General features: G+C 39.1%; 1 protein-coding gene across 9 annotated transcripts in view; it reads right to left on the bottom strand.

Moving 5' to 3' along the window:
* Positions 1-18,894, bottom strand: part of CDH8 (cadherin 8) — a 152,794-nt gene that overhangs the window by 13,023 nt on the left and 120,877 nt on the right. For 6 of the 9 annotated variants that reach the window (XM_068202508.1, XM_068202507.1, XM_068202510.1 and 3 more), the window contains one exon: positions 15,002-15,119. In XM_068202508.1, coding sequence (XP_068058609.1) covers positions 15,002-15,119 — 118 coding nt within the window. Of the gene's footprint in view, positions 1-6,891; positions 7,013-13,536; positions 14,284-15,001; positions 15,120-18,894 lie in introns of those variants that run through there. The other 3 variants (XR_011003279.1, XM_068202515.1, XM_068202509.1) reach the window with 2 other exon arrangements.

Genomic DNA, 18,894 nt, shown 5'->3' with positions numbered 1-18,894 from the left:
TGGATGTTTGAAGTGTATCTTTCTTTCTACAGTGTAAACTGTCACTATCACAGTAAAAACCATAAAACTTAAGTAGGGACCTTTTGGGTCTCAGATGTGATGTGTTCTTGCCATTTAAGTAATTTAACATCCACTTCTCCATGCCATGATAATCACCTTTTCCATTCCAATTCTGTGCTGAATGTACACAGGGGCTTGGTAGGGATTTAAAACAATTTACCAGTAAATCATACACCAGCCCTTAAAAACTAAATCTGTAATCAGACCTATCAACTATATTGAAGTTTTGTTGCAACAGTAAAAGCCAAATTCCAGCCCTACCAGTGTATTTCTATTATGTCACTTATTTTTTACATAATGTCCACTTTGAATTACAGCAGCAGAAAGCAACTAGCAGACTATAAAAACAGCAACCAGCATTTATTGGAATGCTGCCTTTTGGTACTGGTGTAATAAAGGTCTTGTCAGCACTTCCATTACAAAATGCCAATTTTCAGAGGTTTATAACTCTGACATAACAACTTCCTATGAAAAGAAATTTAGAACGTGGACTCTCTGCCAAAGAGCATTGAAAGTTAAATACGGCTTACATTGGCCTGGGCATTTTAAGTCAGAAAATAAATTAAAAACAATTCTGACTTAATATTTTCTTGAGCTAGTGCCACTGAAGAAAAAAAAAAAAATGTGTCTTTCATTGTAAAAAGTGCCAGATCCTGCAGTTCTTATACACGCAGAATTCCCTTGAAGTTCCCTGAGAACAATTTCTGTGAGAGCCCTGAAAGGAGTGCCATTATACATTTTTGTAAATGTCATCAAGAGTTATATTAGCTTTTTGTAATTTGAAAGACTGAAATGTTATGGTGTAACATTGCCCCTGGGCACACAGGCAGCATGATAATGACTTTGGGAAGACATTCTGATATGCAGATTACATATAACAATAACAATTTGTTATCACCAGACCATTAATGGCAGTAATTCAGACCTCTGTCTCACACCCAAAGGATTCACAGGATGCCTTATTACATGTACACCTCTCAGGATGTGATTCCCATGGGGAAAACCCATGGCCTTTTGAAATGCAGGAAAGAGCAAAAGGCATCCAGAGAAGGAATTCCAGTGAGTGAAAAAATACCAATTACCCATCGGTAGAGTGGAAAACATATAGCTTGAAAAAGTTTTCAAATTAAACATCCCAGATACTCTTTGGAATATTTCTGGACAGCATGCAAACATTACACAGAAAAAATGTGGAATAGCCACAGGTTCCAGACTGGGATACACAGCTGGATTATGGAGAATCACAGCAGGAACACACACACATCTTAGATTCCAAGCCCAGGACATACTGCAAAACCCTGCCTTTGCTCTCTACGTGGTGTGACACAACACAGAACTTGGAAAGAAGCAGCCAGGGAAAGATGTTAGCTCTTGAATTCTGCCTCCCCACAGAGATGTTACAAAGTCAGTGCTCATATGGGTGAATATTATTAATATATATGTTCATGTATTATGAATATATGAAACTACAGCACCAATTCAGAAGTTGTTTAGAGGTCTCATGGAATCACAGGATGAGTGAGGTTGGAAGGGACCTCCAGAGGTCACCTGGTCCAACCCTGCTCACCACAGCTACCCAGAGCCCAGGACCATGTCCAGCTGGCTTCTGAATATCTCCAAGGATGGGACTTCTAAAAATAGTAAAATATTTGTATTCACAATCGAAATATAACTGTGACAAAATAAAAGGCATCTTATTCAGTGCTTCTCTTCATCCTGTGAAGAAGATATAAAGAATCTGTAAGCCGAGAGAACACCTTGCAAACGGTTCCTTGTTTTCTTTTAATTTGTGATGAAGAGTCTGATAATGTACAAGTGAAGTGTTTAGGCAAAAGCTGCAATAAAAATACAAAGCATGATCACATAAAAATATTAGAAGAGATGGGGATTCTACTGGCAGAGGAAAATACATCTCAATATGCCAAAAAGACCTCTCTGATCATGAAGAAAAAATATATAAGGTTTAAAAAACATATTAAAAAGCATATAAAGGTGAGCAGAAAAAACCTAGAAGATACTTTGCGAAAGTTTCCTTACTGGGAAAAAATATTTAAGAAAAATCATTTTCGTTTAGAAAAAACTATGGTCCATATATGAATTTTTGAAGCAAGTGGTTCTGCTAGACAGACTGCATTAGAACTCTATAAAGTTTTTAGCAACTACATCTTTGATCTTGCCTGTTAGCACAAAAAAGGCACAAAACAAGAAAAAGTTGATTTGTCATAATTTTTTTTTCATTTAGAAATAGAAAATATTAGTACAAAGAAGCCATAACAATGTGGGTTAGATAAAGATGATACAGAAGGAGATGTCAGGGGTAGAACTGAGTCTCAGCTACCTCCCTCTGTATTCAGTATTGCAGCTCATATCAAAGATGCCAGCTGCTATCAGACTGGGCTCCACCATCTCCTCCCCTGACAAGCACATTCCTCATGCTTCCTATCTGGGACTTCCAGAAGAATCCAAAATATCCCTCCCTTAGAGCACTCCTGAAACTCCCAGCCTTTACCAGCCCCACTGCTCACAGCTCTGCAGCATTTGCACAGCACAACGGCAGCACAGACACGAAATGCTTTATCCAAATTCATAATAGCCAAGCTAAACAGAAGTGTTCCAAACTCCAGAACAATTCCTCAATCAAAAATCCATCACTCCTGTAGGGTGCTCTGAGATCACAAAGTCTTAATGTTCGTTGGGGCAAAACTGCATAGTTTACAGGAGGGTCACATATAATAGATGAAAAGGTTATAGAAAGTGACAGGACCCAGCTAAGCAAGGTTAGGGAGCAACAAGTTGGAAAAGCCTACATGAATTAGTTTTATTTTTTATTATTTCCAACAAAGTATATTTTAGCTTCAGTTTTAGGTTAGACTGAATGAGTTTCATAACAGAGCACAAACAAAGCCAGAAAGCTTTACCTGTGTTTATGAAAGCAATTTGAAATTGTTATGCCATTAAAGAGAAGAAAAAATTCAGTGTTCATGTTCAAGACAGCCCAATATTCTTAGAACAGAACAGAGAACTTTCATCAGCATTCGGAGATTACTGTTGGTGCTCCTTTTTAAGGTTTATGACTTCAACACCAAACTCTACTCAAAACTCCACCACGAGGACTTCATTCCTGATTTAGCTCTTAGAGTCAGATTAGAAAAAATCCCAATCCCTACAGAGTTACAGTTACTGTTTAGGCAGGAACACAGTCCTCAGCCTACAGCCAGAGTGGAGCTTGCTAGTCTGAGCCCAGGGTTAGCCAGGCCAGGCTGGGGGCTCAGCCTGTGCTCTCTGAACATGGGCAGACAGCTCCCACTGCTTCCCTGGTTCCTGCAATCGGCCCCGCATCCATCAGTTACCTTTGGAGGACCCCACGAGCTCTTCCTCTTCAGTGCCATCAAGCAGACATCTGGTCCTTTTCTTCAAGTTCTATTTATCTCTCCCTAACAAGCTGCCTTATTATCTCACTTCAAACAGGGGCCCATCTTCACTCCCTCTCTAATCAGTGCTGATTACCAAGTGTGCACATCCTATCATTTTAGGATATGCAAACTCTCTCCCCAGACTAGACAGGTCAACTGATGCATTTCATTTCTTTGCTGCATTTGGCTCAGTGTGTAAGTTCTCTGTGTTCAGTCAGATCATGTATTCTACCTCTTCCCTGCCCTCTGAATGGATTGCCTTCTAGGCAGACTTATTATATAAATATTACATGCTAATAATTGCATAAATATGTTGCTAATTACTGGCTGCTTGCCAAATAAAGTACGTCCTAATTAGACAGAATTAAATGAAGACCAACAAAGTGACATATTTTACAACAAAATCACCCATAATTGAAAATAACCACTGAAAATACCCTAAGTGGTACAAACCTCCCCCACCCAGAAAAAGTTTTGTCTCCCTTGTTCTCCAAAGGTTGATGTCAGAAGCTGTAGTAAAAAATCATTTAAAAATCTCCTGTTTCCTTCAGTGTGTCACTGCTTTATTTGCTGTGACAGAGAAATACAACCTATTCTTAAACAGTCACCTCCTCAAAATGAGTAAGGAGGAAATAAAGGGGTATGTAAAATATAAAATGTAAACTTATTTGAGCACACCAGACAGGTTCAGGAAAATGCAGAGACACAGAATTCACATAATAATCAATGCCATGGTCACCCTGCAGGAACAATGACTGTGATTCCAGCAGTAACTCCTTCCTTGTGTAAAACACTTGTTGAAGTGGTTCAAAACAAGATACAAATTAGAACATGATCTGAGCCTTTTAAACTCACATTATACTGTCAGTTGTGTAATAATTAATCAGATAAGCCTTAAGGCTAAGCGTTAAAAATCAATACCTTCTATTTTTTAATGGAGCATCCATGTGAAAATAGTCTGATATAATGACAAAAGGAGATTTTTCTTAATCAAAGGAAAAATTAATAGTTAATAGGTGAGGATCTTCCTCTAGTAGAACAGTGTTGGTGGTCTTTTAATCTTTACTGCAACTGAAAGTTTAAAATGAGACGCCTATGTAGTTTCTCATTAATTGACAAAAGTGCAATTAGAGCAACTACTAAATTAATTCCTCCTCAACAGTCTGCATTTAGGATACGATAAAACAAAGAGATATTCCATAATAAGAGCAACCAAGAAATTTAAAAAGACGGAGGGAAGGAAAAAAGAAAAAGAGGAAAAAAGAAAAAGAGGAAAAGAGGAAGGAAGGAAAGGAAGGAAGGAAGGAAAGGAGGGAAGGAAAGGAAGGGAGGGAAGGAAAGGGAGGGAGGGAGGAAGGAAGGAAAGGAAGGAAGGAAAGGAAGGAAGGAAGGAAAGGAAGGAAAGGACGGAAGGAAGGACGGAAGGAAGGACGGAAGGAAGGACGGAAGGAAGGAAGGAAGGAAGGAAGGAAGGAAGGAAGGAAGGAAGGAAGGAAGGAAGGAAGGAAGGAAGGAAGGAAGGAAGGAAGGAAGGAAGGAAGGAAGGAAGGAAGGAAGGAAGGAAGGAAGGAAGGAAGGAAGGAAGGAAGGAAGGAAGGAAGGAAGGAAGGAAGGAAGGAAGGAAGGAAGGAAGGAAGGAAGGAAGGAAGGAAGGAAGGAAGGAAGGAAGGAAGGAAGGAAGGAAGGAAGGAAGGAAGGAAGGAAGGAAGGAAGGAAGGAAGGAAGGAAGGAAGGAAGGAAGGAAGGAAGGAAGGAAGGAAGGAAGGAAGGATCAGATAATCAGGGATAAAATCCAAATAGTCAAACCAAAACCCATTTCCAGGAAATCAAATGCAGTCAGTGAAAATGTCCATGAACATTTCCATCACAGAAATTGCTTTTTGCAGAAAACCTGGAGGAACCAAATGTACCCATCAAGCCAGAAGTGGTACTTAGAAATCTCTTAACTCTTTCAGAAGGTAGCTGATTAAAAACCTGGAGATATATCTCCAAATATTATATATTCACTTAGCTATAAATACTACTATGAAATATTCTAAAGTCCTAGAATATAATAATCATGGGTGCTGTGAGTTTTTAAGGAGTTATGTTAGAGCACTTGGGGAAGCTTTGATTAAAGACTGGTGGAGCAATGTTTCACAGCATCCCAGCATGGCTGAGGCTGGAAGGGCCCCGGGGCTGCTCTGGTGCCACCTCCCTGCTCCAGCAGGGCCATCCCAGAGCACAGGGCACAGCAGTGTGTCCGTGTGGCTCTGCAATATCCCCAGGGAGGAGACTCCACAGCCTCTCTGCACCATCTGCTCAGGGCTGGGCACTGCCCAGGGCAGGAGTTCTGCCTCCTGGGCAGGGGCAGCTCCTGGGCTCGGGCCCTGCCCGTGGATAAATTCCAAGGAGCTGGTACTGCAGATCTTACTGCTGTTAGTGTAGAAGTTTTGCACTCAGTAAGAACACAACCCTTCTGCCTGCTAAGCAGTTCAGTCTTGAGACCTTGATTTAATGTCTATTTTCCCATTATGTGTCTAAAATTAAGTCACACTGAAGATTCAATTTGTTCTTCTCTGCTATTTCTTTTATCCATGTTCCATGTTATTATTAAACCAGACATTTCCAAGCTAACTCACTGACCAAATTCCTTTGCTCTCCTGTTTTGTTTTCACAACCTTTTATCCCCTACTCACACATCTTTAGGTTTATTATGAAATGAATGCAATAAACTGGGAAAAGAGAGCTAAGGATGTTACACTACTGAGCTTGATGAAACTCCTACAGCAGGAAAATTCACAGCTGTCCAATCCATTCCCTCATCATGAGTAAGCATTGTCGTGCATATGGTGCACAACACTGACCTCAGATCTTTTTCACTCAGATTGCATCTGGTTCTCAATTAGTTTGATTTATAAAATGAAACATAATTGACATCTTGGCAACACTCTGTTGCTAGCAGCACAAATAATAAATTAAGAAGGAGTGAAGTAAAAGTCTCTTTAGTCATGTATGCGTAATGGCAGGCTGCATGTATTTGGGATTAGCTGGGTCTCATCACTCCCACTGGAAGCTGTTTGGGGCTGGGTCATGTTTACACTAATGCTCTGCAATAACTCTGTAATTGTGGTTGATACAAATGACCACAAAAAAGGCAGTCTCTGAAAGGATGGGATGCTGTGGGAATTAGTCTGATTTTCCAATGTGCATATACAATCCTCTGTAGCTGTCTGAAACTTTGCATTTGGGAGGCTTGGAAAGAAGTTGTCACCACAGAGCTAAACTGAACCAGGACAGAAAGGTTAAACAGCATTTGGAACAGAAGCTCCCAGGAAACACTTTGCCAGTGCAAAACTGTAAAAAGTACAGACGTGCTGAGGAGCACAGCAGGGCTGAAGAGGAGCTGGAGATGCTTGCAAGAGGACAATCAGCTTACCAGAGGGCCCCCTCCTTGCTGGTTCATCCATCAGCTTGGCCTGTCCAGTCCAGTGAAGACTTGATGGATCACCTCTGGCTTAGGGCGGAGGAGAGAGGGAATCTGTCTGGAGTCCTGCATCCTGAATACAGGAGAGGAGTGAATAAGGATTCAGGTGGACAGAACAGACAGAAGGGTTGCAGGGTGGAGGAGCTGGCAGCTGAGTTAGCCTCTGAAGAGTTGATCCTAGTTCTCTGTTTCAGCTGTGTGCACCAAGAAGGAGTCACCTCTTTAGCCTATTGAAGTGGTGAAAAGCACATAACCATTGTGAGGAGCTAATATTGCCCAGACAGGGATAAAAAGGGTTTGCAGAAGAACTGCACTGACTCTTCACCTGGTTTGTGGTTCTAATCAGAAAGGAGTCTGGAAAGAGCAGTGATCTGCATGCAAGAAGAAAGCTGGGAAAGACAGCAGAAGCAGGTGTCAGTGAAGGACAAAGGATTGGAGTGGAAAAATGCTGGCTTCCCATTTCCATTAATGCAATCACTTCAGAAAACAACACCACAGCCATCCCTGCCAGGGAAGTTGTTTCAAATCTCACTCAACTGATAGTCAACATCAAGGCAAAGCAGAACTTCAGGGAATAACAGAACACAGCTGATAGTGATTATAGTAAAGAAAGAAGGGGGAAAGGAGGCAGAAAGTTATCAGCAGAAAGACACTGAGAATACTGTCACCAGCATTCTCAGCTAGGTGGGACTAACACTGCAATACCAGGGAAAAGTGTAGCCTTGCTAGGAGTAGTAGACAGGAGTCAGATATATCACTTCAACTGCAATGTAAAATCATACAGTGAAAATGGAAATTCATCCACTGCCTGGCAAGACAGAACCCCTGAGCACTACTGGAATGTATTGGGGTCCCTTGGGAATATTATCGTTAACTTGGAATTCTACCAATTCTTCTAGAATTTGAGAAAAATCTCAAGATGTATAACACTGATTTCCTCCTTACGTAGCTCATCACTTGTCACTGAGAAAGGGCTCCTCTCTTTCAGTTCTTAGGCACAGTCTTACTTCACAGGATGACATTACATCTTGGAATTGTCAGATATGCAAATAAGAAAATTGATTACTTTTCTCGCAAAGGATGACCCAGCATGTTTTCTGATCCAAAACAGTTTCAGGCAGGTGAATTGTCAAAGGACCAATGGTAAAGGAACCTGAGTATAATAAAGAGGGAACTGCATGAATTATTTCAGGGACTTGCCACCCAATGCACAGCCACTTGCTCCAGCAAAGCTGTTTGCACTGGCTGAACATCACTTTTTGCATATTAATGGAGTGGAAGCTTGAATCAGTCCTGTCCTTTCCGTGGTGTCCCTGCCTGCTGCCACAGTGAGGGACGTGTGGCAGCACAGTGTCCCCAGGTGCCCTCCCAGCCCCACCGTGATCCTGACACACTTTCCAGCAGCAGAGCAAAACACACCAGAGACACAATTCTTAAAAGGGGGCTCAGCAGTTTAGGATAACTTGCAGACCACACTGTGTTACTTCAGGCCTGTAAATCACATTTTGTTTTTAGCTGAGAAAAGCAAATATGCATCCAAAATATAATTAAGTATTTTCCAGAAAAAAAAAAGAGCCAAATTATTCTTAATTCACAGAATTACAATGTTTCATAGAATTTAGTTACCTTAACTATCACATTATTTGTTTTGGTAATATTTAGACCTTCCTACTCAGCAAAATAACATCTTTATGCTTTATTTTAATTTCTTTAACTTACAATTTCTAATAGAAGTGAAAAAGGAATCTATTGAACAAAATCTTTCAACCACGCTACAAAGGAAATATTTCAATAATGTTGTATTAGCAATTTCATTATTAACTCTATTATTCATTAAAAAATCAATAAACGGAGGTTCTTCTGGCATGCACAGGTTATAAAAATGTTGAACTTTGCTATTTAACAATTCCAGTTCAAATGCCATGCTGAGAAAAAGATTGATAGCATGATATTTATAATATTTTTTCACACTATGAACACTCCTGGAGAAACATGATGTGTGCCTGTGGATGGCAGATCCTGACACACAAGTTCCAGATAATAGGGTACTTTGTGTTTGTTATTTTTTAATACATTGCAATGTTTTATTTTTAACTGCTCCTTTCACACTGCTTGCACCTTGCTATGCAAGTATTCCTTGTGATTTCTGGTGACAAAACCACATCTATTAAGAGATGGTGATCAATGCTTTTCTGTAGATTATGCCTCATATTCCTTAACATCTCCTGAATGCTATTCCATACCACTAATATTGACAGATGGTAGAAAAATAATAACTTACAAGATGCAAGACTGAACACATCACTTAATTTGAAGAAAACCACTAACAAGGATGTGATTTGGAATGTTTTGGAGTTTGAAAGTCTAATTACTGATATATAAAAGAAATGAGGATGATAATTAAACCCATTAGAAATACATAAGCATGTGCTTTCCCTCGAGCAGTGCCATTGTGGAGCACCCTCTGGCATGTGGCAGCTGGGCCACAAAGCTTCCCAAAATTGCCTGAAACTGCAGCAATGTGTGAGGATGTGCTGCTCACATCCAAGGCACTGTTTGGGTGCTGTGATTGTGGATGTTCACTGCACATCCACCCAGAAATGATGGGTTTAATGATGTCCTTGCTTTGGTAATTGGTACCTGGGGTCAGGGGGTCAACTTTGGGCAAAGTGGAAGGAGAGCAGTGAAACAGAGGAGTCACCTCAGAGCTCTCTGAGGGATATATCTGGAGAGAAAAGTCAGTCAAAAACACAGAAGGAGCTTCAGCTGGCAGCTGAGACAATGGCAGAGAGACTTATCCAGAAATGCCAAAAGAAACTGTTTCGGGGAAAGACTTATTTTAACACATGAGAGGTACTCTGGTGGGAACAAAAGACTCACCCTCCAGGTATGTATTTGACAGATGCTGCTAAAAATACTTTGATGAAAAAAGCTGAGGAAAAATCTGGGTTTTATTGTATTAAAATCACAGTGACAGAGAAGTACTTTAACAAAAAAAAAAATTATAATAATTTGTCTTATTATTTGGGATATCTAAAAGTGCTTGCATGTAATTGTTTTCCTCAGCTATTGTGAAAGTTTAGAAATATTTGGGTTTTAATGGTAAAGAGGTGATGAAATATAAAATTATCCATAATATACAAAGGCATGCAAGGCAGTGATTGAAGTGATTATACCAGGCCATTTCCTTTAAAACACCTGACACAGTGCCTGCACTTTCAAGGCAGCACAAGGAGGACATAAGCAGGATTTAACTTGAAGGAAAGAACAAAAGAAATGGGAATTTAAGCATGATCACTCTTGGAGCTGTTATATGTATCATAGATATAATGGACTAAGCATGGCAGAGAATAAATATTAAGTTTGTTAGAGAGAACCAACAGAACAGTTCATCACTCAAGTGGATATATAATGCTTCGATTAAAAAAACCCAAAACATTTTATTATGCACTCACTAGAATCAGGACCAAATTCAGCTCAACTTGCCAGATGGACACTAAATATTTGAGGAGAGAGGAGGCTGATCATTGACAATCAGCCTGTTACAAGCCAAATCAGGCTATTGGATTTCTGCAGGAATATGAGCTCATGCCAGTAAGGTTCTTAACCCAAAGGTAAGCCCTGCAAATGGGCCAGGCAACCCCAGGACTGCTCTGCTACATAAACCCTATAAGAAGTATGGAATATCCCATTTATCCAGGAAAGATGCACCATTTCTCCTGTCAGAAGAATTACTGCATCCAAAGGCAATGTGGAACGTTCAATTTGGGGTTTATTCCATTAGGAAACACATTCTGGCATCAGAAAAATGGAATAGTAATGGCAGCTTCTCGAGGGAAAACTTTCGGTCTCTTTATGGCAAAGACATGTTTGGTAGTTTTTGACAGTAAAAATTGCATTGGCAGCATATCAAAATGTTTGCATGTGTGAAAATGCTCCTATCACAGAATTCTGCTCTCACTTGAACAGTCCAAGGGAACCTGAAGGATTCAATGCTGAAAACAGGTACTGCTGTGAGAGGGTTGTTTGGGATGCAGCAGGAGATCCATGTACTGGCACTGGATTTTAGGTAACGCTCTGTAAAGACCATTCACCTGGAAAAAAAGGCTGCCAACAAGTTCTAATTCCATTTCCAGAAGTCTCATTTCAGTTTTCTGATGCCATGACAGTACAAAATCCTCATCAGTTGTCTAAATTCCTGTCAGTTTTTTGTCATTTATTATCCTACAGTGTTTTTGGAAGGGTTAATTTCAGTCAGTCTACAACACATTGCTAGAGTGTATCAACACTTGTCTAAACTTGAGATATTTTCATCTGAAATTTGAGGTTTTTCTGGTTCAAAGTCTCTCAGACACGCCACACGAAACACCAATTTTCATTTTTTTCCTGCTTCTGCTCCTATGCAGAAAACCCAGCACAAAAGCACGTGAAAAGTGCCCAGAGATTCAGTCAGGAGTTTGTGCAGTCAGGGACTTGTTATGTCACACAGTCACAGGTTTAGTCACAGGTCTAACACAGAAAACATGACATGATTTTCATGCAGCATTAACTTCTTTTTTTTATATATATAACTGTTATTTCTCTTGAGAGGGGATAAAGGTTTTTGCACCTGGCATCCAAGTGCTCAGCGTGCCTTGATTACAGCTTGAGAGGGCATGATTGCCTGGATTCGGATTATCACGCACTGCCCAGGAACCCAAGGCACTAAACCTACAAACCTCACCCAGTAATGGACATCTGAGCTCAGAAAAGGACACAAGAAAAGCATCAGGAGAGATGGAAAATAAAGATAGCTAAGAGATGATCTACAGATATTCTGTGAGATGGATGATGGCATTTAAATTTACATTTTTTACATTATTTACATCAGAAAGGCACCACAGCCTCTAAAGTTTGGGGTATCTTGTCTACAGAAGGAATATGGCAATTCATAATATTGGCATTAATATGGAAAAATAATATGGAAAATCAATAAATGAATAGGGGGAAAATAATATGGAAATTAATACGGAAATTCAACAAACCAAGTAAATTAAGAACACCAGTGCACCATTTCAAGGCACAGGTTCTGCTGGGAGCACAGCATAACTTCTATATATGTAACAAAATTTTCTGAGAAATGTTTTGGGATTTTGGTTTTGGTTTTTTTTTTTGTTTGTTTGTTTTTTGTTTTTTTTTTGTGTGTGGTTCCTGATGAAGGTACCTGTTGTGTCACTTAGTTAAACACATTTCTCAACAACATGGCCAATCATAATATTTGCAGTGCATGTCAGCAGCACAGTTAATTACTGACTATCATGGGAACTTGCCTTAGGGTAATCTGGAAGGTTTTAACAACAGAATCAGTCTGTGTGCAACAAGCTAAATTGATTAATGGTTATGCTTATGTTCTACACAGGAAGGGAATATTCCAAATCACAGACATCTTATGTTTTTTTTGGCAGGAGGAACAGAAAGAGGACACTGCAGCTTTTCCTCCTGGCAGGTGCCAAACTGCACTGTTGGCACACCAATGTCACCACATTCAATATCATCGTTACATGGTGGCCAAATGCCCCACAGTTACCTAAAGCACAAAAGAACCCAAAAAGGCAATATCATTTCTTGAGGAGCAGTAGTTATGTTTATCTCAACCCTCAAGAGAATTTTGAAGAAAGGGGAGGTATTAAAAATTATTTAAATAAAGAAAAGCACTAATTCTATCAAGTAAAAATTGGGTTTCTACAAGAGGTATCCTGAGAAATGCAGTCCCTGTGTGGTATTCACATGTAGACAGCATTTCTTCAGCAGCCATCAAGTTTCTGCTGCCTTGAAGAATTAATTTGGCAGGAATTAATTAATCTGGGAGGAAACTGAGGCTGAGGACACAGTCAGGAAGTTGTCAAGGATTTTGGCCACAAGAGTGAGGGAATGTTTTTTCTGTTCCAAGCTTTACTGTGTTGAGCATTGATCTAATCTCCAGAAAGGAAAGGAGGGCTTGTTACAGGCATTTCCTTACAATTGCACACCACACCAGCTTGGTTATGGACAGCCCAGACACTCAGTATTAAAAAAAAAAGAGAAATTTCACTTGTGAATTCAAGGTTTTTTAGAGATATCGGTGTCATTCAACAAGAATAATCACTCATGCTTATCTGGCAGATATATTCAAGACAAAGTCATGGTCAAGTTCATTGTTTAAGTGGCATAACTAAATAAAGACCTACTGAAGATCTATGATGTTTAAAGGACATAAAACTCACCTCAGCCAAATCATACCCTGATTTTGGCTCTGACAGGAGTATTTGCTTCCTGTGGGAGATCATGTCCTAACATCAACCGTGCACTGCACCCCTGACTGAGCAACCTTGATAGACAAGGATGGCATGCATAGTTGGGATTTTACTATTGGATACTGGAGGATTAAATCAGAAAAGTCTTTTCAAGCAGATTTTTTAATTTCAAGAGATTTCAGGTGGTTGTTTTAAGAGGATTTTCACATTTAACTGATTCAAACACATTAAAAACTGCATAAAACTGAGTGGCAATGATAAAACAAAATTGGATTTATTTTTCTAAACCTTGTTGCACAGAAAGTTTCCTCACTCCTCCTCAGCTCAGGACTCATTTTGCCATTGTCTGTGAGTAGGAGCAGGAGTGGGTCTTAAATAGGTAACAGATTGGAAGGACAAGGGTAATTAGCAATGTGAGCTCAGTATTTAAACATGAAGAGAAATGCTAAGATCTTTTTTACTTTGTCATGCTGTGCCAAGCAAACCACCTCACATTTAGGATGCTTAATTCAATTTGTGTTACACTGCTGATGATTATGAAATGCATTTTGAAGAGACTTGTTTTATCTTCTCCAGAAAACACACAGAGACTCATTTACTACAAGAAAATAGAGATATAAGTAGAGAGGCACTTTGTGAATGCTAGAATAGAAAAACACATCTAAAGAAAAGGAAAATATAGGATATATTTAAGCAGATTTAAGATTTTAGGTGCAGTGTCATTTAGCAAAACAGTATCATCATGCTTCTAGGTTGGAATAGATAGAATAAAAAAATGCAAACAGCATTTCCTCTTTAATTGACATTTCATGTATTGCTTTTACACCCCTGCACATACAGCACGCACATTCATCTTCCTGTTAGTAATGGACTAAACAGGGCTTTATTTTCTTATAATTTCAAATAAGAAACAGAATTTGACTAGAATTCCTGGCAGAGTGAGCTTTATTAAAAAGAGCCAAGATAGAACAACTTTGCTGAATATCCAAGTAAGTACAATCACATCAAGCACACTTTATAGCATTCTTGGGATCAGTCCTAGCTCCTTCTCTCACCTGACCTTCACACTGATCTGTGTGCCAAAGAGTAGGATCAGTATAAATTTATTGCCCAACAATATTAAATGGGTCTTTTTTTTCCATCACACGCAAATGGTCCCTTCTACAGCCCTGCAAAATGACATTTTGCCCTTCCAGAAGTGCTCCAAAGCACAGGGACTCAAAGTGCCCTTCTGGGCTTTGCTGACCTAAGGGATTTCTCTTTCTAACAAAAGTTCCTCACCAAAATACTTTGGAACCTTTATACACACAACAAACAGGCTGAAAAGGCACTTTCTTTGGCAGATTTAGTAGATACTTAATTTTATGTTCCCATCCATAAACAGTCAATGTAGGAGTCTACATTTATTTAACAACACAGTTTCAGATTTTCATCTTACACCATATCTCTGGAATTTCAAATTAATAGGAATAATACAGGCAGTAAATCCATCCTTTAATTTTATTTAAGCCAGTGACCTGTCTTCTGGATCTAAATTCCACATTCATTTTACTTTCTTCTTATCTACTGTAAAATTATTGAAAATAGCTTAAGTGATATAATGAAGGTACCATTCAGCAGATTATTTACATTTTAATTGCACAAAGAACACACTGGTAAAGTAATTGGAAATCAAAACAATTTGAAAGGAACTTGTTGAGATATATATACACATATATACATATGTATATATACATATATATACACTTGTTGATATAAGTGTATACACACTTTATATTTGTTCTATTTACCTTCATTTTTCTTGATGGTGAAATTTGGGTTGTTGACCATTTCAGGAAGAAGGCTGTACAGGAAATAATGCCCATTTTTAGGATCATCCTTGTCAACAGCACTGACAATCTGAATTACCTGCAACATAAATGGGCTCATTAAGTTTTCACACTCCTGATAAGCAGACAGTGCTGAAAAAAAAACTGTATTTCTTGGACACATTACGTTTCTCTCCATGCCAGATTTAAAAAGATAATTTATAACTCTGCAAGGCTTTTATGGACCTTAGATGAAAAAATCTTTGGAAGAGGAGCTGATCTGCCCCTTCTAAAATGTTTCCAGAGCAAAGAGCCAGCAAATAAGGAGAGACAGGTAAGAGAGGCCAGCAGATACTGCTGCTGATTTAGACAAGTAATAAATTATTATTCAACAAAAAAAGGGAAATTGTGCTTCAGAAACACTCATATTGCCTATAGCAAGCTTTCATTTACACAACCACACTTCTCACTGGACTTGGATATATAATATACCTTTAATCCTTTCTCCTTCCCCCACCCCACATTTCACTTCATAGAATAGTAATTATGTTTCAATTAATTTGGACGTGAAATTTTGGAGGAGAAAAAAAACAAAAATAAAAAAAAGAATATATTGAGAGCTGTATTTTTTCCCCCTTAACTCTAATAAAACCTCAGTTATTCCTGTACTCGGAAGATGTGCTTGTTTGTTTTTTATAATAACATCATTATTAATTAATGATTCCTAGAATAATGCAAGATAATTAGGTAAGAAGAGTGTTTTGGATTGTTTGGATAACTTTGAATAATCAAGTAACTTTGTATGAAGTACCTCATATGAATTACATGACCAAATGCAGTGTCTGAAGTGAATTTGCCTCCATTTATAATTTTTACCTTTTACATTACTCAGGTACTGCAGCTGATCATCTTCAAATCATACAAAGTTTCACAGGACTATGAAATGAATAAACACTGTATTTAAATAACCAGGAGGTTTGGGGGTTTTTGCTTGATATTTTTGGTTTCTTTGTGATTGTTTTGTTTTGTTGGGAATTTTAAAATATTTGATGCACTTGCTTTTGATTCCAAAGGTTTTCCAGAGAAACAGAAACAAAACCAGCCATGGATCCCACCCTCTGATCTGGCTTTCAGGGCTAGGTAGCTCATGCTAGATGAGGTTCATAAGAAATTTAATTAGAATTATTGACCTTTTCCATGTCCATTGAATCCAGTAACAATTATCTTATGTATTTATTTGCAATGTCTAAAGCAAAGCGCCAATAATTTCTTGCACAATTAAATTCAAATTAGGAATCACAAAAAATTTTAAAGTATAGAGTGAAAAATGGAAGCAGGGGTTGATGCTGTCCAAATTCATAGACTTTTATTTTAAAATTTGCACATTTCCCTAAGAAAATGACAATAACTAACATTTTATTCTGGTTTAACCACAAGGACTATCAGTCTGTATGTGTTATATATATGACAACAGTCAAAATCATATTTATGTTCTTCAAGAGTCAAAGAAAGAACAAAATCTTACTAGATAACCACAAGGATCAACACCAAAACATAAATATTTGAAATTATATATGTAAAAAAATGTTTGAGTAGGTAGTTCTATTTGTAGGACAGCCCAGCTTAGGAAGCAATGTGAGACAATTAATTCCTAGCCTAAGCATATTCTGCATAGGTCAGTTTTATCAGTTTTATCATTATTATTATCAAAAATCTACTGAAAAAAAATAGATTGCTTAAATACCACATAAATAGGGGAGTTTTTTTGATAACTGCATCTATCAAGGTCAAAACCTTGACAGTACTTCAAACAAATGTATTAGAAGAGATGGACAAAAAAATAGGCCTAATTCAGCTTTTTCACTTTTTACTTGAAGAAGTAGGTCTCCAATTTAATAGCTGAATAATGGATCCTAAACTGGGAAAAATATAAACAGTGGAAAAATATCTAAGTAGCCTCTGTCTGTCCCAGTGCAGAGCTGGAGCCATTTGCAGATGGGAAGTATTTTCAGCTTTCTCTTTGCAGAGGTGTCAGGCACTAAAGCACCCACTGTGATGTGCCCAGGGCTGGAGCAGGTACCAGTAATTCATATCATAGGGAAGTGCAGTTTGGGCTGGGATCTTGAACAAGCAGATATATTTAGACAGATATATATTTTATGGCTATTCAATTTTTCAAGCACTGATAGAATGGGAAAGCAATAGGGAAAAAAGATAATGACACAGTGAAATCTGTAAGGGCAAGTGCACATAACAGGTGCAGTTTATCAGATTGTTGTATTTTGTATGTACTGGTATACCCTCCATTCCCAACATTGTTTACAAAATCCTTCTTTTTCTGAAAATGCACCAAAAATTATGTGCAAAAGACAAGCTTAGTGCAATACTACATTTGTTGTGTTACATGCACATATCACAGAATTAAGTTAGAGTTCCCATAGCAACCTTATTTCTTTGTGTGTTTGCATTAAGATAAGGTCTTAAAAAAATCCCACAACAGAAAACATAATATATATGCAGTGATATTAAACTGTGGTATCTTTTACTCCACAGGGGTCAGAAAAGTCCACTAATTCTCATTTCCAAGTTTTTATTAGTGTGCTCAAAGGCATATTTTACTACTCCATGTTGTGTGCTCACGCAATGGAATACTACTGAGGTAATTCTCCAATTCTTAATTTGTGGCTCACAACATGGTTGAGAATCACAAAATCACAGAGTCACAGAATCACTGGGGTTGGAAAAGCCCTCCCAGCCCATGGAGTCCCAGCTGTGCCCGATGCCCACCTTGTCCCCAGCCCAGAGCACTGAGTGCCACCTCCAGCCCTTCCTGGGACACCTCCAGGGATGGGCACTCCAAACCTCCCTGGGCAGCCCCTGCCAAGGCCTGAGCACCCTTTCCATGCAGAAATTCCTGCTGCTGTCCACCCTGAGCCTGCCCTGGCCCAGCCTGAGGCCGTTCCCTCTCCTCCTGTCCCTGTTCCCTGGGAGCACAGCCCGACCCCCCCGGCTGTCCCCTCCTGGCAGGAGTTGTGCAGAGCCAGAAGGGTCCCCTGAGCCTCCTTTTCTCCAGGCTCAGCCCCTTCCCAGCTCCCTCAGCCCCTGCTGGGGCTCCAGCCCCTTCCCCAGCCCCGTTCCCTTCCCTGGACACGCTCCAGCCCCTCCAGGGCTCTTGTTATGAGGGACCCAAAACTGCCCCCAGTGCTGGAGGTCCCTCAGCAGGGCCAGCAGAGGGGACGGGCACTGCCTTGGTCCTGTGGCCACACCATGGCTGGCACAGCCCAGGTGCCAACTGGCCTCTTGCCCACTGCAGATGTCTTTCCTTTCCTGGTAACAACATGCACCCCAAAAATGTTCCACTATATAGAAATTGGTCAATATTTGTCATAAAGAAAATAAGAACTTTTTTTTCACTACATATGCAGTGAAAGTTAATAACCTTTTGGCTGCTCAGTCTTGAAAGTTCTGAAATTCTTACATGTAAAATTCCAGCTTTGATGTTGTATTAATACTTCATGCATGCACTTGATTCTGTACATACATTTAGCAGAAACTTAGCAAATCAGCATATTTTGTTTAGCAGACAGTACTGGATTGTAATGAATAGTTAAATGGTCCCCTAGGACAACTTGACTTTCTAATTTGTAGGTTTGTATTGCAGTTCTACAAAGCTACATGTGCCTGAAATAATTTATACAAGGATAAATAGAAAAGCAAAGCTATTTTCAACACATCATAACTATCTACGTGCAATTTTAGTACATGGTACTGTTTAAAAGACTGTTCCTGTGATGCAACTAGTTAACCTCACTTAGAATGGGTCCTCATCACTAATAAACACTTTTCTGATTCTAATAAGTCTTATCTTCCAACTC

Source organism: Anomalospiza imberbis, chromosome 12 (assembly GCF_031753505.1).
Source record: "Anomalospiza imberbis isolate Cuckoo-Finch-1a 21T00152 chromosome 12, ASM3175350v1, whole genome shotgun sequence".
Taxonomy (NCBI): domain Eukaryota; kingdom Metazoa; phylum Chordata; class Aves; order Passeriformes; family Viduidae; genus Anomalospiza; species Anomalospiza imberbis.
Note: the sequence above shows the minus strand (reverse complement) of the source record. Positions and strands in the feature narration are given on the sequence as shown.